The sequence below is a fragment of the Charadrius vociferus genome, unplaced genomic scaffold (assembly GCF_000708025.1).
Source record: "Charadrius vociferus isolate BGI_N301 unplaced genomic scaffold, ASM70802v2 scaffold61, whole genome shotgun sequence".
NCBI classification, from domain to species: Eukaryota; Metazoa; Chordata; class Aves; order Charadriiformes; family Charadriidae; genus Charadrius; species Charadrius vociferus.
This window is the reverse complement of record NW_009646945.1, coordinates 4,037,701-4,063,225: the sequence shown is the minus strand read 5'-3', so window position 1 is coordinate 4,063,225 and position 25,525 is coordinate 4,037,701. Positions and strand designations below refer to the sequence as shown.

The window sequence follows — 25,525 nt, the reverse complement described above, 5'->3', positions numbered from 1 at the left end:
AGCTGTCTAGGCTACACAGTCTCAAGTTTTTTTTTTTGTCAGACCCCTGGCACTGATTACTTCTATTTGCAAAAAAAAAAAAAAAAGAAATAAAAAAATTACATATGGTACATTTTCAAAACCTGCACAGGAAAACAAACCTATATGTAATGAATTAGTAAAATCACTGCAGTTTGCCCTAAATCTATCTTACTGTGACTACAAAAATTGCTATGCTGCATACAGTGTTGTGAAGTTACACAAGCAGTGTTCATTTTCCCTCGTATTTAGGATTGACCACAGTTGTCACTGCACTCTTGTAAATAGGATTTTCACCCTAGAAAAAGAAAAATATTTATATTAACATTTAAAGACATGAAAAAAGCACCGTTTGCGAGAAGTGTAAAAATTAGCCTAAGAAATTAGCTTAAGAAATTACTCACTAATGTTTTGTTTGTACACACAAACATCTTAAGTCAAACTAGTTTTCCCTCTAGCAACTTGACCAAAGGCATGCTCAGCTAATAAAGCAAAGGGTTAGGGCACAATCCTGTTCAGGTTACACCACAGATTTCCTTCAAAGGGGCTGAATCTTGTGGGGTCGTCTCAGGGCTGAGCCATCAACTCGGGGATCTGCAGTCATGATATTTTTTAAAGAACAACAGAATTGCAAACAACATCATTTGAAACCATGACTGACCACAGACCACATTCTGCTATAATATACATTTAAATAACTTATCTCGTATTACAATTTAATTCTAGAAACAAAGCGGAAAGGCTTATAATATTTTAGAACCACACATCCAATATTTACATTGAACATTCAGTACTTGTCATTCTTGTTTTATTCCTGCAGGTCCCCCACAATCCCCATATGCACAAAATGCACAGTTAAAACTAAGAAACTTCTGTACTGGTGCAAATGCTGTAATAAAAACATTATTTCTCCTGATTTGAGAAATGCCTACAGAACAACTGCTTACATCTCTCTTGCTAAGATTTGAAAACCTCTAAATTAAACTTATTTTAAGCTTCCTTTGTTCCCAGGTTTCCTTTTACCTCAGTAAAACTTCCTCCATTTATAGTGTCCTCCACACCTAAGATGAACAGCTTGAACTCAAAATTAATAGATAAATTTTAGCAGGAGAAAAGGCTACCACTGGGACTCTACCGATACTGCCTGGAATGGCAGTACTGTGCTCTTATCACGACTTGAACTTCAACCTAAATAAATGTTGTTTACCAGTACGAAGCTCTTCTATGAGTATCCAACTACAGCGCAGATGTCAGCCTTAGGGCAGTTCTGGCCAGAACTGTATCTGGCCTTCATCAGCAGTGAGGGAACCTCTCTCCTTTTGAAGTTCCCCCCAGTCTGAGATGGCCTATAGAACCATCTTCATTAAATTCTACTCTATTAAATTACACAGCATTTAAAATATTTCAGGTTAAAACAATTTTTCCTACAGTCAATTAAAGGAAATCCTCCCCCATGACATACAAACACCAGGTGTGTCTGTTTTTTCGGGGTCATAAACCTGGAAAATCAACTGGGAATACCACAGGATGTACCAAAAGGTGACAAGGCAAGAAATCAACTTGGTGTGAAATTTTTATATCGCAACTCCTGAGAAGTTTGTTGCCTTCTGTTTGCAAGACCTGGTACGGTAAAAGTAACTGGTGTACCCCAAAAACAATAGCTGCTGCTAAGGAAGACGATGTAGCTGGTGTACTGCCTTTCGTCATGGTTGCTTTCAGAGAAAAAGGGTGTTTCTCCTTAAAGGCAGCTTCTCCGCCTGCAACAAGCAATGAGGAACATCCAATCCCACCTAGACCTGAGAGACTCCAGCCTAGTCTCTCTCTCAAGTCCAGGCAGAACCGGGATTGCTGGACAACAGAAGTCAAGGGTCTCTGTTCACTCTTCTCAAGATCTGAGTCAATCTCATCTGGCTTGAGGTGAAGGAGGAACTAGGTGTCCGCTGCTGGCTATACTTCACAAATACACAGTAACAGCAAGAGACCCTTCGACCAGTTCCCCGGGCAACCTGTCTTGATTTAAAGTATATCAGCTACTGGTTTGGAAAGGGATGGGGAGTTAACTTTTTTTTTTTTTGTAATCATGGAAATACAGCGTTGTGGCTAGTTCTCAGCCAGACAAATTAATTAATGCAAAATTATCCCCTCTCCCAATATTTTTAACAAAAAGCTTTGCAATAGGAAGATGTAAATTTAACTGGAAAAACATCCAGGGAGGAGGGATTTAAACTGTAAATAAAGGATCTCATTATGCCTCAAAGTTCCTGGCAATGTATATTGTTTGGTTCCTAGACAAGTTTTAATGGAGAATTCTTGAAAATATAAATCAGTTTATGATGCAGAGAACGTCTGTACGCTTAACAGGCCGTATCATATGGAGCTTAAAGATATTGCAGCTTTTCAATGACAAGGCATTATGTAATACTTGTGGAAGGTTAAAAGCACAGTATAACATTTTACAAAACAGACTACCCCCAGCACAAACAGGGAGGTGTACGTTTACATTTTCTCGTTTGTAAAAGAGAGATAAATTCTATCAGATAGTGTACAAATGGGTCTAAAGGTTAGGATTAAAACTTGGAAATTTGCAGAGTGCCACTCATACAATTAATTTGAATTTGGAATCGGGTTTAAAATGCAACTTGCATAGTAAGATTGTACATTTTTTACTATAATGCTTTTTCAAGAGAAATTGGAATTTGAAATTTGCATGTTCTTCACTTAGCATAAGCCCTATTTACAAAGAAACTGAAACGCTGCACTGTCTTCCCTTATACTTGCATTTTATATTTCCAAGAGCTCTCAGAAGCACACAGCAGCATTTAGGTCACTAAGGCACTTAACCAGGTGTCTCCCCGTGTCAGTTGAGTGTCTCAGTTCCCATTAGAAATAATGGAGATTTAGTCAACACACAGAGAACTATTCAGCTTAACCCAACCTTACATGTGATCAGCTAAATGGCTCTGGAGAATCTTCTGACTATAACCACAGGTGCCTGGTGGATTGGCAACTCCTTCCCCGCTATCTTCTGTTAGACAGGCAGCGACAGCCCTGGCCTTTCCAGCCGTACTCCACCACCGTGTCTCAGCCCTGGCTTGGCAAGGTCTTCTACAGATAGCTTATCATTAAAACTAACGTGGAAGTAGTAAATAAATGTCCACTAGGCCAACATGACTCTCACCTCACTTAGGGCCCCTCACAGCTGGCACATGGTATGAACTGTCAGAGATTAGCAGCATTCCAGATTTTTAACCGGCCACTGAAACATGGTATTCCAAACCTGCTGTCTCAGACAAATACTACTGTTTTTAAATAAACCCGTTTTCTTTATGCCACTGCAGAGAATACACTGGTTTAAGCATGCAAAGTTAGGGAAAACATGTTTGCCACGTGCCCCTATAAATGAAAACACCATGCACGTTTAAACCAAAATAAAAATCAATGATCAAAAACTATATACAAGATCGTGTGAAATACATTAAAATAAAGATGGAGATATTTTTAGAAGTACCTTCAGTAGAGAATAAACTATGTTCTTGCAACAGTATTCATTTTCAACTAGACTGAGCTGTTCAGAGGGTAGCAGTTCAGTCTAGTGTTGCCTAAAGATGAAGCTATTATTTAGAATGTTTGATTAACCTTCTTATTCCTTTTTTCCTCCATGGACTTACTGTTTTAACAGTCACTTAAGCTACCTTTATATTGGGTATTAGTCCTAAGTCACTGCAAGAAACTGCACTCCAGAATATCCTAAACTCATCCCCATACATTGCTCGAGAGCTGGTTCTTACTGCTTTCAGCTCTCATTAAGATCCATCATTATTTTACAGTAATATAAACTGAGTCATCTGTCAACCCATACATGCAGCAGTTGCATCAGAGGACGAAGCAAAGGCCGAGGTTAAGGGCACCACAGACGACAGAGGGCAGCATCTACCCTGACTGGAAGACTAGAGGAAAGCAGCTAGCCTGCTATGAAGTAAATACTTTCTTAATGGCACACATCTAAACCACTAAGCCGTAGATACGCTGGAGGCCAAGGACAAATTGCACTTGGTTCGACCTAGCTGGCTGGAGCATCAACTGTAAGGATACTGTGGTGACAAGTCATTCACAACATCGCGGACCAAGGCTGGTGAAGTATTTGGGCACGTGGTCCATGACAAGCTTCGTGGTGCTGCAGTTTACTCACTGCAGTAACCAAGCCCACATGTATGTATGACCGCTGTGGAAGAGGGGGAAGGGTCACACACACAGTTAGTTCTGGGGGGTGTGTGTGTGTATATATATAATCTCCTTTAAAATCTAAAAACCCCAGAAAATCTTAGTTATAGGGGAAAGGAGGATTTTCTTCTTTTACTTCCTGTGGGTCATCTATTCTGCCATCTTGATCTTCAAGGCCAGGCTGGATGTGGCCTTGGGCAACCTGGTCTAGTGGGGGTGTTGGAACTCGATGATCTTCAAGGTCCTTTCCAACCCAAACCATTCTGTGATCTCCTTTTTGGTAGCCAATAAAGCTAAATCCACCTCCCTCTCTCCCTGAAGTCTGGATGCTTTTATGAATACTAAAAGTGACACAGTCATGTTTAAAAAAACCCCACTATTTCATACTTTTAATCTTCACAGCAAGTGAAACAAAAAGGCAGAACTCAACCACTCCATTTACACAAGAGGAAAGACTTCTGCTAGAAATACATTTTTAGGAGAAATGGCAGCATCAAGGACATTAGAGCCTGAAAAAGTCATGGGGTAGAGAACGAGAGCACAGAATGGAAGTTACACACCGTATGGTTTGTTAGATGCTTGTCCCGCATGCAACAGAAAGTACACAGTTCAGTGAATAGCAGAAGAGAAGGTAGCAGAGACTTAACCAGATGGATTACGTGAAATGTTAGAAAGGAACAAGAACTCCCATTTCCTCCCCAGAATAATCCACTCTGAGAAGAAATATGGAAAGGAGGTGAAATGTGGTCGGTGTGGCAAGCAAAAGGAACATTTTTACACTAAATTTTGGACACACTGGGAAGTGAAATGATTGCAAAGAGAAACAGAGAATAGATTTCACCAAGGAAGGGCTCAGAATGCTAGACACAGTATTTAAAAATGTTGTCACAGTGAGGACAGATAAGAGCTTAAATACTCTTAATTCCTGATTTCTCCTCTCATTTTTCCTTTACAAAAATCTTCTGAGTGCAACACTGAAAAAGGGAGACAGCAGACAGAACAATATTAGAGATACAGATCCTTCCCTTCCACTGGCTCCTGAAAAAAAGCTGTTGGGTATTTAAAGGGATGTTCTGCCTTCCCAGCTTCTTCTTTCCCCTTCCTCTAATCTGATCTCTGTGCTTTTTATATCTCAACATTCTTCTGACATCCATTCCCCATCTCATCCTCCCTTTTTCACTCCTTCCTCAGCTGAGGATCCCAGGGAAGGAGGAGAACACCCAAAGCATTCAAAAAAAGTGCAACCTCAAAGCCTACAGAAGATATACATCACTTCTGGTTTACTGACTTCCTCTTCTGGATACTGCTGTTTCTGAAGTAAGCATTTCCAAACAGAAATGAGGTCTTCAGGCAGAGTTTAGGAGAGACTAAGAAACTGGGGGAAAATGCATCTGGAGGGGACAAGAACACTTCCTCCTCTCCTACTAAGTTGTTTTTTTTTTTTTTTTATATGGAGACCCCCAAGCTGGCTGGGCTACAAGGACTGTGATATTGCCAGTTCCAATACAAATAGGGATGAAAAAATTAAGATGCGTATTTAATTATCAAATCAGTAGAGTATATGCATTTCACACTTTAAAGACAAGCTAGGTTTATATGAGATTAATAAGCCAAAGCAGTTAAAAAAAAATATTTGTAAGGCTACTCTGAATGTTCCCAGTTATTCTAATAAAAACAGTGATATTTATAGGCTGGGATATCTGGGGAATATATAAACTAGCTTTGCAAACATATCATCTTTAAGCAAACTGACTGCTGATTTGAGGAAATAGAGGACAAACCCTCCCCTGAATGATCCAGAGCTTCTTCAATCCTCACAGCTGCTCTATTGTATATCCACACATTTATCCCCTCTGCCCCCCACCCCCAACAAAAAAAAAAAAAAAAAAAGACTTGTAGAATAGTATAAGCCACTACTGGTGGTATTAGTAAGCAAGCAATCTTGCTGTCAAAACAAGTTAAAAAATTTCAAGCTGCATTCTTTAATACCCCAGAATCAAAGCAGCAGTTGATAAACTAAGCAAGACTCAAACGGTGATTAACTGACTGTGACACACAGTGAGTTTGAAGTGACATGCAAAGGGAAAAAAAGGAAGAAAATGAAAGAAGATACAAACTGAGATTTAGAGACCAGCTTTACGTCCATAGTTTGGATTCTTGAAATTGTTAATAGGGCTCTTGTATATTGGATTTTCTTGCTGAAGTAAAAGAAATGGTCAATGGCGAATAATTCAACAGGAAAAATAAAAAAAGTAACATTCTCAACTATCACCGAAAAAATAATTCTATATGTAAAGAAAAGTGTTAGTAATATTTTTTCCAGCATAGAATTAACTTTCTTAAATAAAAACCAATGAGTTCCTGGGAGATTTTTAAAAATTACTCTCTCATCAAGCATACGTGGGTGTTGACTTCTATAGAACTGTAGCGAAGGGTTTTTGATTAGCAGATTCCTAAAATTTCCTAGAGGCAGTGACCCTATAGCCTATTTAAGCCTATAGACCACAGGCTTGTTTTTCTTGCATATTTTTCCATTGAGAAGGGGTTGGGAAGATTTCAACAAATCAGAACCAGCCCTGATTTTGGGTCCAGTTATTCAAATCTCCCAACTAAACCTGTATGAGTATTTACAACATCTCTTTCATCAGTGTAAAATTTTCTTCCTCATTTTATACAAAAGTGACTCTCATCTTCTAATAAATATTTAATAATGTGTTGTAAAGTGTGGCAGAACTGCAAAGCTGAACTATTCTGTCACCGTCACATTTCCTCTCTGAAATTTTATTTCAGCTGAAGTTACTAGCTTTTCTAACCCAAGAGGTACTTCTCAAAGAGGGTTGGGGTTTTTGGTTGTGGGTTTTTTTTTGTTGTTGTTGGAGGTGTTTTTTGCTAGTGGTAACATATAACACATTTTAAAGTTGGCTTAAATAAGGATACTTCTGTTTGTCCATAGGCCAAAAGGCAGGAATACAATCTTAAATATTTGAGGCACGTGAACAAAAATCTTATATTCTTCCTCAACTACTGCAGCTTTTATACAGATAAAAGCCTCTTGACTTACCGTATCCCACTTGGCATTCATCTTCTCCTTTTCAAATTTAGCAAATTCTCTTCTGTCATGAATGATCATTAGTAGTTTCCAAATCAATAATAATGCAAGTCCAATAAGAACAATTCCAGCAACCACACCAGCTACAATGGGAATGATGTCAGGGCCGCTGGGGCATTCTAGGGAAGAAAGCAAGGGAAGCACGATTTTACAAAATGCTAAAGGTAATGCACATCCAGATGCTCTTAAATTTTCATTTTGTACTGAAGCCAGTATTTTGAATATCAGAGATATGCCAATACTGTTTTCCCTTCAAATAATGGAAGTCTTGGAATGTGTACATCCTGTAACATTCCACCTTATTTTTATCCTTCCAATTTGTGTTTAATCTTAGCAATAGAACACATTCACGTTCAAGTCTACACACTGCTAACCCCCTAAGCTATTCATCTAGAGTACCGGAGTAAAATAACTAGCTATTGTATTTTAAACATGTGAGAGCTCCAAGTCAAAGGTGGTGGTGCTAGAGGGATAAACCAGCTAGAGCACAAAATAGAGATTGCCAAAACAGTCCCCACATACTCTAACGACAGCATTACAGAAAAAGGGTGTTCCTCATTTTACCTCAGATGGCTGTTATTGTTAATAGCTAATATATAGTGATAAGTAATGACTCTACTTCTGAGACTGATTTTTTTTTTTTAGGATATTTCCTCATTTTGGGAATTGATCTCTGCTGGAATAAAATTAAAAAAAAAAGGCACATCATCTTTGGATAAAAATATCATGCAATTTCAAAATAAGTGAAATATATGTTTAAAAAGAGTAATACAGATGCAAAATTATTTAAGTTGACTGACATAGAAATAATAATCTTCCAAAATAAAACCCAACTCTTCTATTAATATAAAATTCTCAATAATCACAAACTGAACAAGGGCTTTTGCAGAGCTCAATGCACAGGCTGAAGGAGTCAGAAGCAAATAAACGCAACTCCTGTGCTGTCAACAGAAATGCTGCTTCCCCCCAAACTGCAGACTCCTAATCTTGGTAGCTGCCTCTGCAGGAGTGAGGGAAGTGGGAAGGGACAGGACAGGAATTCCTTGGGAACCAGTAAGGAACGCATCCACTGAATACAGCTCTACAGAACAGAGCTTGTTCCTATGGCACTTGTATGGCACAAAATTTCAGGTGCCTCCTGGTGCATGGAGGCTTGATTCAGCTCCTAACTAAGGCAACAGAAGTTTATTCATGAAGAAAAGGTCAGACCCCAAAAAGGTAGGGCATGTGTTGACTTGTCCTAAAAAAAGATGGGGCTCAAGGTCTTCCTCTATACTTTGGACTACATTTTTAGAGAATTTAAAACATTCTGAATGGAAGTGGTATGTATTTCTAAGAGCCACTAATCACTGATCTGTGTTAAGTGATGATCACCCAAACAATCAATTCTGAAAGTTCCCTGAGTAGAATACAGCACTAAACCTTTCAACACATAAGGTGTGTATTGTGTATCAAGCTGATAAAAATCGTGAGACCACACACTGCTAATGTACAAAATCAGAATTTTTGCACTGTTAGATGCAACATCCACTGATTCAAACTAACAATACTTATGGTAAATAAACGGTAAATTACTGATCGAGCTAAGGAATTGTTCTCTCTTTTTTGTATCAGAAGATTGAACAAAATCAAGAATGGTTGATTCTTAAGGATTAACTAAGCAAAAGGCTTTTCAGACCTATTCTTGAAGGTACCTCAGTAAAGTAAAAGCAAAGGCTTCCAGCATGAAATAGTTTAAGCAGTTTGCAGCACAGTACACTATTTTGTGTTGGTTTTTTGTGTAAGACTGGTCCCATATTATTCAAAAAAGGAAAAAAAAGCAACAAAACCCCACAGACACCATTGTTTCTAACCTGTAGCACAAACCCAACCAAAAAAAAATATCAAAATTTAGATATCTAGGACTTGCTACAGGACAGGTAAAACAAGCTTGCGAAGTATGTCAAGTGGAAACATGAAATGCTTTAATAAATACACCCATCTGATTGACTTTTTGGTTTTAAAAAAACAAAACCTGTTTCTGTCAGCCTAAAGGTCTGAAAAAAACTAGATCTAGAGAGACTTATGTTTTTCTAAATCCACTCAAGTTCCAGACATCCACAACTCTCACTCAGGCAATAGGTACCTCTTTCCAAATACATCTAACTCACGCGAATCAACCAGAGCTACTTTGTAGTACATGACAACTGCACGAATTCACAACAAAGACGAAGAGAGAGTAAGCAACTTCATGTTCCTACCTGGGGTCTCTACCACGTGGACATTGGCTTCACCATTTGAGTTGACAGAATACGTGAAGTAGAACCAGCAGTCGTCCACATCCTTCTCTTTGCAATGAGACAACGGATCGGGCTGTCCAGGCTGTGGCAACTTGTCTCGACTTTCTACTCGTGTCATGTTGAAATGCATACATTCCTGAGAACATGTTTCCTTCTTTTCTCCCTTATCGAAAGCTCTGCATTGAACACAGTCCCTATGGAAATACAAATCGGAAGCGATGCTTTTTAATATGTTCATGAAAGACTTCCAGCATTTAATCTAAAGAAACATGAAGGAGAAAATGCGGGAAAAAATCCCAACAAAACCAACCCTTTTGCCATAAAGGCCAAGAAAAAATAAAGCAAGACACAGCTTTTTTACAAGTCAGAACATTTGTGTACCTTGCAATTAACGAAAATCCCCTTTAATAAATTCCTTTTTTCCCTGGATGACCCACAAGCTTCCAGAATGAGGAAAAAAAAAAAAAAAAAAAGGCCTAAATCTCCAAAAGGAAATAAGGCTAAAACTTTTTCAACACCTCCACCTGGAAAACAAATACTCTCAGAGAAGGCAGTGTAGGAACAGTATATTTACAGTGAAACAGTATCTCAGGTTAAAAAGAAGAAACTGAGCTACAAACCTTACAATAGGATATCACTCTGAATAACTCACTGAAAAAAGCAGACCGAGCAGGATTTTCACACTAAAAAGACTGTGCTGAGAGAAAACCTTAAAGTCAGCTGCACAAAGCCAGGAATCAGCCCCACACTAATCATAAACTTATTTCAAAGTTTCCGTGCAGAAAATGCTTGGTTTCCAAAAACTTGAGTTTCCAAAGGCAAGGATAAAAACTTCATTGGCCCACACAAATCTAGGTTTAGTTTTCAAACTATCAGGACAGTGTGACTTTTTCAACAGCGTTTCAGATAAAAGTTTTAAGCAAAAACCTTAGCTGAAGTTTTAACTAATTTGGAAATTGCACAGTACACATATGCTTTTGTTACATTAATTTCAAAAGGGCAAGATGATGGGACTTCACAGCCTGTCACATTATAGACCGATATTCCCTCCAGCTCTGCAGAAGGTTTGCTGTCAGTAATCATACACAAAACAGGAGAAGCTGTAACCTGCCCAAGTCAATCTGAATAGTTAAAACTGATTCAACATAATGTACACATCTCTATGTTTAAGAAAAATGTCAGGGAAAGAATTTAAGAAATAATTAGCTTACCTAGAAGCAATCAAAATACTGTATTAATAATGTTTTGTTAGTAATTACTGATTCTTACCCAACAACTTGTACTGTCTAAAGGGATGATACGACAAGATGTCCCTACATTTCAGGGATAAAGCACAGTATCAAAAGCCTCATTTTAAAAATTCTGCACATGTAAATACCACAAACTCAAATGCATAGAAGCTGGGATCTGGTTTTCTAGGTACTCACTTGTGCTCTGCACAGACACCAAGGCAAGTCTGACACATTTCACACGTGGGGCCTTGGAATTTGGGATCTGTACAGTTACAGGTTCCACATTCGCAGGTTCCTCTTCCATTGCAAATCTGCCCATTGGATGCCATACATGGAAAAGTATCCAAAGAACAATCGCATGCGCTGCCAGTGAAGTTGGGGAAACACTCGCACACTCTGCATTTGCAGATCCCATTTCCTGTGCATTGAAAAGACATTACAGTGAAATGAAGCCTAATATAAAACCATAAAATGTGTGACAGTAAGAAATAAATGTTCAGCATCTCAGAACAGATACAGGGAAAAGAAAACCCTTGTGGTCAGATAAGACACTGATGAATTAAGAGCTACAAAATAAATTTTAGCTCCTTAAAAAAACTACTTACAGGTGTTTCTCCCCTTTTCCCATTCTCCTACATTTGGATTTCCTTTCATAAACAAAATAACAAGACCAGGCAAAGCTGATCAAGAACAGTATAATGTGATGGTCATATCTGCTGGGTGGAGAGTGTTACAGCAATGCTTCAGTTCACAATTTTATACGTATACAGATGAATTGATCACTACAGTTTTCATATGTATCACTATGTACATTTATAAAGCAAGACCTAAAAAGATGAGGAATGCACTAACAGACTTTGCTACGCAGAAAAATGAAACACCTTTGGCTCCACAGAACACCACCATTCAGCTGCTGAACTTCTGACCTCATCCACCCAACCACGCTTTATGCCCCTTACACTCCCTACACAGGAAACAAGATAGCTGTATCTCCAGAAGGGTGATTTGGATGAAATGGAAAGATCCTTGGCTACGCCCTTCTCCATTAACAATAAAATGTTTAGGTCAATACTTATCTGTCACCATATATTATGGAACACCACCACCACTGCTCCTATCCTTTGCGGAGACAGCGAGCAATAGTGTGTTCTGAGCAAATCACACAGATGAGGTATTCTCATAATTCAGTTAAAGCTTAGTAGATGCTCTGTTTTATTTTTGTATCACAGTCAAAATTGAGGTAGTAGTGATACACCTACTAGGTATCTCCACGTGCAAAGCAGCCTAGGGAAGTTGTGTGACAAAAATACACGCAGCAAAATAATTTAGACACTGACTACTGGAGGATTTTCTAAATTACTTTTGATTTCAGGAATTAACTGTTCTCAGAATCTTGTTTCAAGCACTTAAGGTGTTTTTCTGGATCTTGCATGTTCTAATCTTCACTTACCTTTCAGAATAGTCTCAAGATAGCATCTCACTGGTATCTTGTCAAGCACCGAATCAAGCACTCACTATTACAAGTAAGCTGAGGTCATTATCTCTTTTTATTGACGCAGTGGTTACACTGAGCCAGTATAACATTATAATCTCAGGCCAGTTGTCTCAGCATTCTTTACTATAATATCTGGGGGTAATTCTGTAATAAACAGCAGAAGTCAAGTTCACTTTACATCCTTCTTGGAGCTGTGATTTAAGGAAGGTGTAATGTGTATTAACATACTGTATGTTCATGGTCACAGAGAGCTGTTTTATTAACAGACGTTTTCAATCACTAAATTTGTGCATATTCTCATCTCTGTTATCACGTAGCTATGATCTACAAAGCAAAGTAACACTACTCTACAGAGCAGAGTTGACAGACTTGTAAACTGCTGGCCAGTTCTGCCTGCAGAAATCTCTGAAGTAGTTTCTCACCTCCACAAATCAAACCATTTGATCGATCACAGTTGAAGTTATCACATTCACAGTATTTGCCAGAGTACACTTCATTGGTGTTTTCTCTTTTCTTGCATACGCATTGTCCACAAATGCATTCTCCATTGTTACTGCATATTTCTGTACTGTTCTCCCTCCTGCAGTAAGCATCCATATCCTCACTATTTACTTCATCTGTACTACATTCACATAGTCTTCCAATACGCCCTTCATTACATCTGCAAGGTAAAAACACAACTGAAAATGTAAACTCAGAAGTCATACAATAAAAATGACTGCAAAAATAGCACAAAGAACAGGAGTAAAAGTGACTATTCTCTCATAGAATATTTTGTGTTAAACTTCAAATGAGATTTCCAGCTGACATCTATGTAGCCATTCTTGAAGCCGCTGGAGCAAACTGGACTAAGTTGCTCCTATGCTGATTACTCATTCCAGGTGAGAAACCGTCACCACCTCATTTAGTTAGAGTCACATTACCACTATTAATGCCTCTGTCATGTGACAGAACAATAATTATTTTTGAGTGACAGCGACTGCTCACTGTAGCTGCTGTCATCTTGCAATAAAAACACTTTCCATGAACAGCAATAGGCAGGAGAATAGACGATCTTCAGAGCTGCTGAGCTGAAACTTCTCATTATTAAGGCTAAAGTATCAATGAACAAATGGAGGTCATTCTTGTTCCCAGCAATGACTGACAAGCTGTTGGGGGGCATCAGTCAGAGACAACGGTTCCAAGAGGAAACTGCTGTTGTTGCAAAAGCAAAAGGCTGTTCTTATCCACAGGTCTGTTCTCCTCCACGTGAAATCATGGGGTCACCAGTCACAGAGATACCAAGTTTAAGAAGTCTTTCTACATGAAGATGGGAAAGTCTGTTCTCCTTATTTAAAGGGAACATCAAAAACTCACTGCAAAATGAAGCAATGGACCATAAATACTGGATCTGAAGTGGCTTATTCCTCAACTTATAGAATACTAAGCAGTTAGGGGGCCATACTGCAGTCTTTCAAACACCCCGTTTAACCACCACCAACTTCACCAGGCAGATGTTAGTCCATCCTACACCAAAAGTCCTCTAAGAGTTAAGTCAGTTATCTTTTGCTTTATTTTTAATAAGTCATATATTAAACCATGAGGAATGAGAATTCTACATCTTATTTCAGTTACAGTTCACTGAGTGGGAACCAATATTGTTTTCCAAAGTCCTAGATATTGTTTTCCTAGAGAAGATACTAATTCCATTCTGCTCTTACCATTCTTGTCTCAAGGATTTCCAAGAGGAAACGATTTTCATTTTTGCTGTAGGTTTCTTGAACCTTCTTAAACCTTGACTTACTAGGCTGATCTTCAACCAGACTCCACTGACACTCTACGATTTTGCTCTGCGTTCATTGTGTGTAATTCCAGAAAGTGCAGTATCTTTTTACACATTTGAAAATTTGAGTAATAAGGAATACATGTGTAATCTAATCCCTGTGATACGCAATATTGGACATTTCAAAGGCGTAAGTACACAACAAATTATATATATTCTGAAAGATTTACAGATTAGAAGAAACATTGCAAGAAGATCCCAGAAGGTTAGAAATAAAGTAGGAAGAAGTCCAAAATAAAAGTCATCCAAGAAGGCATCCAAAATAAAAGGTGGTTCTTTTATGACTTTTTACTCTTTCCTGCTCTGAAACAATTGGTGCCAATCTGAGTAGGAGCTCCTACCAAAAAACTAGGAAGCCTTTGATTTTTCTCAAAATCAACAGACCTCACATTAGAAGATTATAGTTAGATCAGTATGAATACTTGCAAAAACATCACAAAGTAATCCCATTCGTTTTGTCCCATAATTCCATAGTTTTGCCCTATTACATGGACCTCAAAATTAAATAAAGAAAAAGAGAAAGCAGTAAGACCTATATCCTTTTAAGGACTGACTCAAGGCTAAATTTGAAATCTGACTTGTACAATAGTGCCAGTCTAATGATCAATAAATACTATGAATTCCAGCATAGGGATTATTTGCAGAGATAAGGCAGTATTTCAAAATAACCTAGAAGAAACAGGTCTGTAACGGTAATTCTTGTCCTTTCACTAAAAAATAAAATAGAATAAAATAATAGTAAACCCCAGTAAACCCTATTTAAGGAAACAAAGGTCTTGCTTGTATTTCTTTTTTGCAAAAAAAAAAAAAAAACAACAAACAAACCCAAATGTCCATTTATTTACCTGCATGCTCCACATTCAAATGTTCCATTTCCTTCGTGGCAGGCTGGACTATTAGGTTCTCCTTCACTTTGACACTGACACTCACAGATGAACTGGAGATTAATTTCCACTTCTTCAGTGAATCCCAGTGGTTTAATTTTAATGGTTTCATTTTGTCCTTTCTTTGGACATTCATTAGCTGTTACATTAATCTCAAATTTAACCTGCAAAGAAAAATAAATGGAATCTGCATTACTAAAGGAGTTTTGTCTGTATTATAAAAAAAACCCAAACACTTGTGTTGGACATTTTAAGTGAATATTGTATTTGATTAGCAGCAGATATACTGTAAGTTACCTCATCTCCGATCGAAATGTTAGAACATTTCCTTCCATCTTCTTGTGTGTCATTCACTCCATTCTTGCAGAAAGACTTATAGCTGATTGTCACTCCTTTTGGTAACTTAGTGTTTTCCAGGATAACCTCTGAAGAAAGGGACTAAAACAACAATTATTAGCTAACTTCGAACGGAGTTACAGAGAGAACACGATACAACTATGCCCAGTCTAGGCACCAGTCCCACAGGCACACTGGAAATATGTCAGTTCCAATGTGCTGAGAAACACCAGCCCAGGGCTGCCCACAGTCGTGACCCCTTCTCAAGGCTGAACCCTGTTACACAGGGTCAGGGCAGATCTCTGCGGATGTTGGAGGCACCTGTTTGCCCCATGTACTCCAGGAGAGAAATGGGGCTCATTTACACAACACAGCTATGAAGAAAATATTTTAGGGCCAAACCCTGAGGTCCCTGAAGTTGATGTAGATGTTTTCTTTGGGGTCAAGAGGTTGCAAAATGGCCCTTTTCCCTTCCACATGGAAAGAAGGCAAGAACTGAAGATGCTGAAGAAACAGCAGGCTTTTTGGTTGTGTGTTTTATTTTTTTTTTAAAAAAAGGAAAACATGGATGATAAAACAAAACTACAAAGAAAAGTTAAGTGGCTTTAAGAGTACATCTTTCTCGTTATCTAAGCTCTTATTGCTAGTGTCTATATGTCTAATGTGGTTTTACTGCAACGGGGGTATTTTTATAGTTTATTGTACTAACTTCCTATTTTGTAGAAAAAAAATAAAATCCACCTTGGAGTATCTGCCTGAAAAACCCATAACAACTTAAAAGCAGGAAAAAGAAATAGAACCCAAATAAAATCTGAACTTACATTGTATGCATCAACGATCAACTGAATCACGTTGCTGGAGTTTGAAGACAATGTTCCCACTGCTGATTTTGGTATCAGATTTTTCAATTCCTTTCAGTATTTACAAAAGTAAAAGGAAAATTACAGTCTTACTAACATACAAATCATAATTTGTACTACAAATATCTGTATGGTGATACAATGCTTTAGTGGATTAACTAGTCAAGATCAAGTACTTCGAAAAACAAGGCTAAAGTGCTGCCAGTGATCTTCATGATTTTTGAGGTTATACACAGCACTACAAGTATAAACAAATACCCAGCCTTTCCTTTTTCTCTGTGTTTTCATGTTAAATTCGGTAATAGAATACTAAGACCTTCTCTTGTACAAGTTGAGCACAAACAATATATCTTCAAGATCTTAAAGAAGCACCATCACACATCCATTAAAGATAGGCAGGTAAGAGATGATTTCCAGTGAAAAAGAAAAAAAACTTGCAATTTTGAGTATTTCTAAAAACAAAAAAGTACCTTCTTAGGTTAACATGAGGAAAAACATGCATCTCCTTTACACAGTCATTTCCTATTTCACAATCACATCCAGCAGTTTAGTTAATTTTAAACATCAGGAATATAAATAAACCACAAAGGACAAAATATGCTCTTTCATAGGAGTGTTTCTTGATTCAGTGTCCACACCCCCCTCAGCTATTTTGCTGTTAAAATGTTCATTAAAAGCAGCACTGCAAATACGTTCTCCACTCCCTCCTACCTATAAAGTATGAAGAGGGGCAAGGAGGGGGGGCACTTTCTCCTTGGAAATTGCACACACACTCAGTATCCATTTGACCAAGTAAAAAAGGCTTAATAATAAAAACATGAACGCAAAATATTACTTCCACAATCGGTTACTTCCATGCTTATTTTAAGTTCAAATGAAGCAATTTTAATGATTTCAGAGCAAATCCGAGTCAGTCTTTGTGTTTGAGGGAAAAAAGTACAGAGACCAGAAATATGTCTGATTTATCTTTACCTTATAAACGGCCTGAAACTCTTCAGTAACAGCAAAGATTGTCTGAATATTGTTCTCACTAAGCTTCTGCACCAGATGAGCAATAGAGGGATAATCCTTTAAAAATTAAGCATAAAATGGAATTCAAATTTGGGACACATGCCAGATACAAATGTGATACAAATCACCTCTAGAAACATAGGTAAGACTTCTAAGTAGCCAGCTTATGGCACAGTTCTAAATCAAAACAACCTCTGAAAACAAACATGCATTGAAAATATTCCATATATGCCCCATCAAGGTAAGAGGTTTTTTTCCACAATAACATTATTGTATTCCCTGCCACTTAGAGTCTCCACATTAAATCCCTAATCTCAATGTTCTCACAAAATTACCTTTGTTGGGTTTCCACATGACTTATCTCAGTGAAAACCACTGTTTCATAAAGAAAAGATGAAATAAAATTGAATTAATTTTATGCTTTTATTGAACAATACTCAATTTTAGGAATATGTGAACACATAAAATTTGTAAAACTCACTGTGTTTACCCCACCCAGTAAATCTTTTTCTTTTCACCTTTTGTCTGATCTACCTCTCTGTCCTGGTTTGAGGTAAAACAGAACCAATTTTGGTCAGTAACTTTGCTTCTTAGCTGGGCCTCTCTAACAACTGAAATTAACAGCATATTGTGCAGACACTGTTCACTCTCTCGGGGTGATAAGACCTATGTTTATGGGTGATGCCCAGCCATGGTATGCAGAGAGGACCTGGCTTATACTTATTGCTATAACAGCCAAGGGCAACCAACTTTGTTATTTGCCCCGTTGGAGGGTCGGAAGTGGAAAAGCATAGTAGGGTCCCACCTGCAGGGAGGAGCGGACAGGATAGGTGACCCAAAACTGACCAACGAGGGTATTCCATCCCATCTGCCTCATGCTCAGTATAAAGGCTGAGGGATCGAGAGGTCAGCTCTCTCTCTTCCTGCAATGGCCGACGTCTGAGGAGGACTCTGTCTGCCTGCGATCCCGATCCTGAATGCAGATCCGGAATCCAGTTCCCGTCCGTCACTGAGTCCAGCCTGGGACTGCCCCAGTGCCAGCCGGTGTCGTGATTGTCACTCGGGAGCTTGATACGGTTTTGTATATATTTCATTATTTCTTTTTTTTATTTTATTATTAATATTTCATTAAAGTAGTTTAGTTCCTTCTAAACTCGTAAGTCTCTTTTCTTCCTCTGCCCCTCTCTTTAAAGAGGGGTAGAGGGGAGCATCTGTTGGTCCCATCTGGGGTCCCCCAGGTCCCCAGTAGCCAATTTGGCCTAAACCACGACACTATCAACAAACCACGAAGTCAGTGTTGTTAAGCATACTTTTACCATAAACTTTGCACCATAAGATTTCAAGCAGCCTTAAAAACCTGACAAGGAGCTCTCTATTTTACATTATTTTCTGCAGTAGTAAAGTAGTTCTGAACACAAAAATTAGCAAAATTATAAAATAATGGGACAGAGCCACCACAGTTTGCCAGTGGACACAAATCAGTGTGAAAGCTGTCATTTCTTGAAATTTTCCAATCAAGACAGGATTAATTCTTCCACATTTTCTTTAGTTAAGCTAAAGTTACTTGATGTAATACAGAGGTAAATGGGTAAAGTTCAAAAGATGCATCGGTCTGAAAGTGTACCAGATGACCTATTGAGGCTTTTTGAGCTTAAACATCACAAAATACTAATTTCCCTAGAAGACGATATAAAGACTTACGTAATAGTGGCTCATTGTGTACATATTATTTTCTAGATGACATTTTCCATCATTTGGTAAAACAATTCCACCAAGTTTACCATCTCCCGCAAAGTGAAATCCAGCATCTGTGGAAAACACTAGTAGTCTTGTAACATTTCTCCATCCAATTTGTTCCTTGGGAAACAAACAAATGGATTTTTAGTATTTTGCACCGATTTATTTTATAGCAACACTTGAGAGATAAATGCATGAAAAAGTAGACAGACTTAGGAGAAGCCATACTGCAAAAGCGTCACCCTGGAAATCATATAATTCAGGCAAACTCTAAAAGCACTTGCATTTAACTAAATGTCTACTCTAAAACATCTGCTGTAGGACTTTTACCGAAGGCAAGAAACATTCTTTTTGAGATGTACTTTGGTCTGTTCAGTTCTCATTAGAGTATGTGAAGAGTGATAGGGTTTTAGAAATTGGGTATGTCAGTCCAGCTCTTTAATACACTCAAGTCACTCCACACAGCCTGAGTGCAGAGGACAACATCAGTGTGTAGAACGCTGCTGCAATCTTGAATTTGAAGATTACTGCTTGCCCGGTGCTAGGCTCTGAACAATCATCAGGCTTTGCCAATGTAGTCCAGATTTGTACTCAACACAGAGCTTGCCAGAGGATTGCTGTTTTTTGCTGTACTACAGGGCCTAATTCTGTAATTCATCCTTTCTTTTTCTTTCTTTTTTTTTTTTTTTTTAAATTCTTCCAGAGTTGAAGCCCCAGGTGATTTAGGGGTAGGAGGCCATATAAAAAGGTCACACAAATACCAGTTACCACAAAAATTAAAAAACAAAACAAAAAAAACCCCAGAAGGCTTATGTTTGACACTCTAGTTTTAAAGTAAGACTCCAGATTGTTTCAGAAAGCCCTGACTCCATTGATCAACAGCATAATAATACAGTAACAAAGCAGTGAACTTGGATATGACTTTTTTGGGAGTCCATGTTGTACGAGTGCATAGTGGTCCAGACCACGGAAACATCAAAGAATGCAGTATCTAGATCAAATCTTCAAAAATAAACAAAAATCGGGTTTCTATCTACTGTCTGAGAAGCTAGTAGAAGTTACAATTCACCAAACTATTCTGAAACAACAGCTAGAAGTGCATAAAGCTTTGAAATAATTTGAGAATAGTTGCTTATTCAGGATTTTATACTCCTGTGAGCAGAATTTGCCTCTTCTTTTATACCAACCCTTATAAACATTGTCTTTGGAATGTATCTGTCTGCTGTGAACATGACCTCTAACCGGCACTTTCACATTTCCCAGTTTCATTCGCTCCCTAGAGGCCTTTACAAAAGACAAATGCATATATCCATGCAGTCTGCCTAGTCTACCATGTCTTGCTCGCATGAGATGACACGTTCAAACGTCAGCCATCATAAAATACTAAGGCTGTACTCAAATGATGTCATCTAATAGTAAAGAAAACCAATACATACTTACCCCACAAACTGCAACCTGCATTATTGCATCAAATCCACCTTCAGGAGAATCTAAATTCCCAGAAATGTGCTGTTTACCTACAAGTTCATTGAATTTATTTCCTTCACTGGTAAGGCTAAGCACATTTTTATAGCTAAATGGACTTGTACAGTTCTGGTCACCTGTACAGGGATTTCTGAGTTTGGCTGGTGTTGTACTTATATATGGCATCACAGTTTTCTCCACAAAAGAGCCAAAGCCTAAGACAGAACAATTAAAAAAAATGGTAAGTTGAAGAATGAAATTCTCTTATGTATATCATGATACAATAGAATATAAATGTATTAGAGCTGAACTCACATCAGAAATAACTCTCCTACTGTTTACATTTCACCTTCAACACCAAGTAGTCTTACATTCCTCAACAAGTTCTATGTATTAGAATATCTGTCATAATACTGCTGATTTTAAAAAATTACTCTTCATATGTAATCATATGAAAACACCAGGAAGGAAATGATTATTTTTATTTATTTTTTTTAGAATAAGCAAATCTTTCTTACCAATTCGAAAGTCTGAAGTTATTTTTCCCATTTCTACCATCAGAGCCGTTCCAAGACTTTTCACATTCTCTAAATCATCTTTCATAGAATAGGAGAGGTCCATAAGATAATAAAGGTCAATGGGGTAGTCTTCAGCTCTCTTAAATTTTAATGAAAACGTTTGGGGTTCCCCTGTTTCAGAGATTAAACAACAAACAGAAGCCATTAAAATTCAACAACTGCACTGACAAGAAAAATGCCTTTTTAAGGGAAGTCTTTGAAATACTGGTGGAGATTTTGAACTCAAGGTGAGTGATCTTTTTCTCCTGTTAATTGAAATGCTTATCATCAAAGCATGATGAAAAAAGGAAGTCAAGTAGTATTTCTTTCATATGTCCAACTTCATACTTCCAAGGTATTTTATCACTCCACAGAAAATACTAGCCAGACAAAAATGAAGCCTCTCTCAGTTGCTGCAATTTCAAACCTTGATACTTGCAATAATTTTAACCAGGTTCCTATAAGATCAAATAGCATGAATTTTCTGCATCTACTTGCATCCAAGATGACTCAAAATATTAATCAGGGTTTAATTTTTAAAACCCAACATTGTTTAAATAGGTTTATAAAAGACAAATCAGTTCTAAACAGAATATTTCAAGATACAGAGGCTGAGAGCACAGAAAAGGCAGTGAGGTAACGGCAAGCTACTGTTTGTTGCAATTTTAAGTCCAAACCCAGTCTTGCCAACAGAAGCATGTAGTCTCATTCTGATGTTGAAGGACACCGCAGAAGAATTACCCACCTCATAAAACGGAAAAGTAATCTTTTGTCTAGTATATATGAAATAAGGAATAGAATTAGAAGTTTTTTTCCCCCACCCCCCTCAGTTACTGAAGTTAAAGGGCGATATTGCTGCTGCTTAATTCTGCTTATTAATTAGCAAACATTTGCTTACTATGAGAAAAACTAGCAAGCCAGGGAAAACATTAGATGGGAAAAGTGAACAGCACACAGCTATGCAGCATGGTTTTCACAAACAAAAAAAAAGCTTTAGATTTTCCTCAGCTACTGTTTGAAAGAGCCTGCACAGAGAGCAAATATCCCCCTCTGCAACCACACAGTCCCTTATCAGAAAACTTGTGACCAAATGAAGTGCTTATAAACAGAGTAATAATCTCTTGGGTAGTTAGGTTCTGGTTGCCCAGGTCCCTAATATGTTCTGATGAACAAACTTCTGTGCTGACAGAGGGACCATAATTTGGTTTGAAGCTGAAAGGGTCACATTAGAAATAAATAGGGGCAATACCAAAATTGCAAAATAATTTACTTTCTTTTCCTTACCTTCTCTCTCCTTATTGTGCTAAGCTTCTTCAGATCATCTTGCATTTATTAAGGCAATCACCACCAAGTAGCTGACCCTGAGTACAAGCTCTTATTCCAGGTAAATACAAGGTAGCTGTTGAATGCATCTGCAGTACCTATGAACTCTCCTTAAGGACAATATCCATTATGCTCAAGTACTGTATGGGCTACTAGCCCTGTTTTTTTTCCCTCATTTGAATTATACAAAATTCTCTTTAGGGGCTAGAAATGCTACACAACGACTTTGTTCTCATTGTAGTCCTGTGTCCACATCTTTAGCCTCTGGAGACCAGGTATTTTACATAGCAATCCAAAAATCTTCCTGCTTAGCTACAAAAACATTTAGTTCAGACATGCAGACTTTTGCTGAAGTACTGCTGTCACCTAAAGAAAATTCTCTCCTAACTTCTTCTGCGTGCTCCTCTACTTCCATTCTAAGAAACCATACTATAAAAAAAATCGACTACAAATTACTGAAAACAAACCAATTTTACCTTTCTGATATATCTATAGATGCATGCTGTATTTATTTTCTCAGAAGTTACATTGGGAACAAGTGATAAAAATATTGTATCTAACCTTTCATAAAAATCAAACAGTATTTCGAGTATCTAAACTCCTGGGGCTGACCTGAATGGCTCTGCTGTCATTCAGGTTATCTGAACAATAGTAGTTTCTGTAACAAAATGGTTACATGTTCAAAACAAAAAGTGCAGATGTGAAGACTAGAATGAAACTGTCCTTACCAACTCTTAGTTTCAGTACTAATTTTTGTGGCTGGATCTGTGTAATGGCCTCTGGTTTCAGCTTCTCTGCAGCACCTTTCTTACGATTCGTTACTTCTCTATCTTCAAGCACCTGTTTGCTACCTCTGGGATTTTCTATATCTTCCATAGGACAGCCTTTACTCTTTAGTGCTGCCAAGTCATCACATCGGGCAGACGTTGGTTCTCCTTCTTGCAAGAAGTCCTAGAAAACACAGGTAAAAGGTTACGCGCAATTTGTTATACTCTACCCACAATAACACTTTTTACTCCATATTTTTTTTAAAGGTTCAGTAATAAAACACATAGTCCTGAAATACGTTAAGTTGTACTAAATAAAGCAGTGACTACTATTTAGTCCAGGTGTTTGCATCTACTTGACTAATCTGTGTATAAGATGTAAGCAAGATGAAAGATAAAAAAATGCCCAATGTCACCTCTGACAGAAGCAGGACATCCTTCTAAATCCGCCACTCTAAATGTGACAGCAGATGGAAAAAGCTCTCATCTTCATGTAGCTGTCAATATCGTGAACCATTTGTACAGCCTACTTGGCAACTGCCTTCCCTTTTAACTAACTTTTTTTTTTTTTGGAAGGCTTTAATTAAAGATTATGTAAGTGTACCCTGCTACTCCACAACAAAATAATGGCAGTATGCTGACAGAGCAGGGGAAAGACAGATGACAACTCTTACTTTGGGGAAATTCAATCAGAAAGTAAGATCCATGAGCAAAACCAATATGTAACTTTGTTCTGAACAACAAATTACCATTACCTCAAACCTAAAAAAAGCTCTACCCTCAAATATGAATAAATAAGGCTTCTAATTGAGAAACTTGGCAATTCTGATCTGCCCCTCAAAATATGCATATAAATAAATCTACCTTAAAGCTTGACCATTCTTGATGACTAGGACCTACCACGAATCTGACAGCTCAAGGCCAAATTTTAAAGTTAGTCAGTTTCATTAAATGTTTAAAGTTTAAGCTGATTTGGAGGACACCAAGCAGGTACTATAGAGAAAGATACATTATAATCTTCTAGCAAGAAACAGGAAAATTTCCCAGTTTTCACCAACAAACCGAAGAGCTGTAGAAAGCATTTTCTTCTGTTTCTGAAGGCGACACTTCAGCATACACTGATTAAGTTGCACAATTTAAGATCATTTTACATTTTGTATTTCCTGAATTTAATTTTAATTACATAAGAAAACACTCTTTTTATGTTTCATACTGAAACAAACAACCCACCCAAACAAATCTCTCACCCCCCAAGTCTACCAACAGCAGAAAACTAAAATTTGAACATCTTTCTTTTATAAAAGAAAACCTTCAATCTCTTCTCCTACTCCACCTATGTCTAAAATTACCTCTTACTCTAATGTCACTGGAAGAATATAATTAAACATACTCAGACATATTCCATGCTGGAATGATTTTAAATAACTATGAGACAGCCTGTAGGATCTGCATACACTTAAGATTTAGAAAAGGAGAAGTAAACACATTGTGAAAAGCAATTCTACTCAAATCAGGACATCGGGAAAGTCACAGTATCTGAATTTTTAAGTACAAATAAGTGTCAAATTCAAGAGCTACAGGGAAGTATTATTAATGAACACAGACATTCCTATACATTTAAAGTACTAAAATTTAAAACCAAGGGAAAAAAACAAACCATAAAAGGAATTTTGCAACACTTACTGTTTTTTTACACCAACCACAGTTTGGTCCTGCTTGTATACATTCGCCACATGATTTGGCATTAGCTTTTATGCAGTCACTTCCACCTAGCGAAGAACACAGATCAGTCACTTCATTTATAAAAAGGTGCTAACAACAACAGAATTTTAGTTTGTTTCATTCTAGCTTTGTAAACTAATTTCTAACTACAAACAGGCCACTAGTACTCATCTAACAATGATGTATTTATCTACATAAATAACTGCTAAATATGTATCGTTTCAAAGCAACATTAAACTACTGCAATGAAATCAAGTGACTCACCTTGCTGAGCAAATCCATTCCATATGAAGCAACAGAGGACGCCAGCCCATGCGAGCAATTTTAAATTAGTCTGAAATACATAAACAGAAGACCAAATTGTATGATTTATCGTAACGAGTAAACAAACAAAAAAGTTGCACGAAACTGCAGACATGTAACTGTGTTTCGGAGGAGACAAAGAACATGGAGCAGATGCACATCAAATGATACCAGCCAGGGAGTTTTGCTGTAATACAACCACATTCATGGCCTAAACTTTATATTTAGAAGACATCAAACAGGGTAGCTTCTTAAATTATTTCAAAATACTCTTGTATTAGGTAAACCAGCAAGCTATGAGAAACTGTGAAATGCTGTTCAGTTACAGGGAGGGAGGGGAAGAACCCAAACCAATATATTAACGTTCTGTTAACATCTTATAAAA

The 25,525-nt window shown here is 37.6% G+C and overlaps 1 protein-coding gene across 1 annotated transcript; it reads right to left on the bottom strand.

Annotated features, from left to right (window-relative positions):
• Positions 1 to 250: 250 nt before the first annotated feature.
• ITGB1 (integrin, beta 1 (fibronectin receptor, beta polypeptide, antigen CD29 includes MDF2, MSK12)) lies at positions 251 to 25,160 on the bottom strand. The gene is made up of 16 exons (XM_009895123.1): positions 25,102 to 25,160; positions 24,799 to 24,884; positions 23,077 to 23,299; positions 20,987 to 21,157; positions 20,445 to 20,683; positions 18,969 to 19,124; positions 17,229 to 17,324; positions 16,218 to 16,307; positions 15,358 to 15,498; positions 15,022 to 15,224; positions 12,777 to 13,015; positions 11,055 to 11,277; positions 9,589 to 9,821; positions 7,177 to 7,467; positions 1,666 to 1,775; positions 251 to 316 (listed from the first exon to the last, which is right to left on the bottom strand). Exons 3-16 carry the CDS (start codon positions 23,222 to 23,224, stop codon positions 251 to 253), a joined length of 2,406 nt encoding a protein of 801 aa, XP_009893425.1. The 5' UTR covers positions 23,225 to 23,299; positions 24,799 to 24,884; positions 25,102 to 25,160.
• Positions 25,161 to 25,525: the final 365 nt, after the last annotated feature.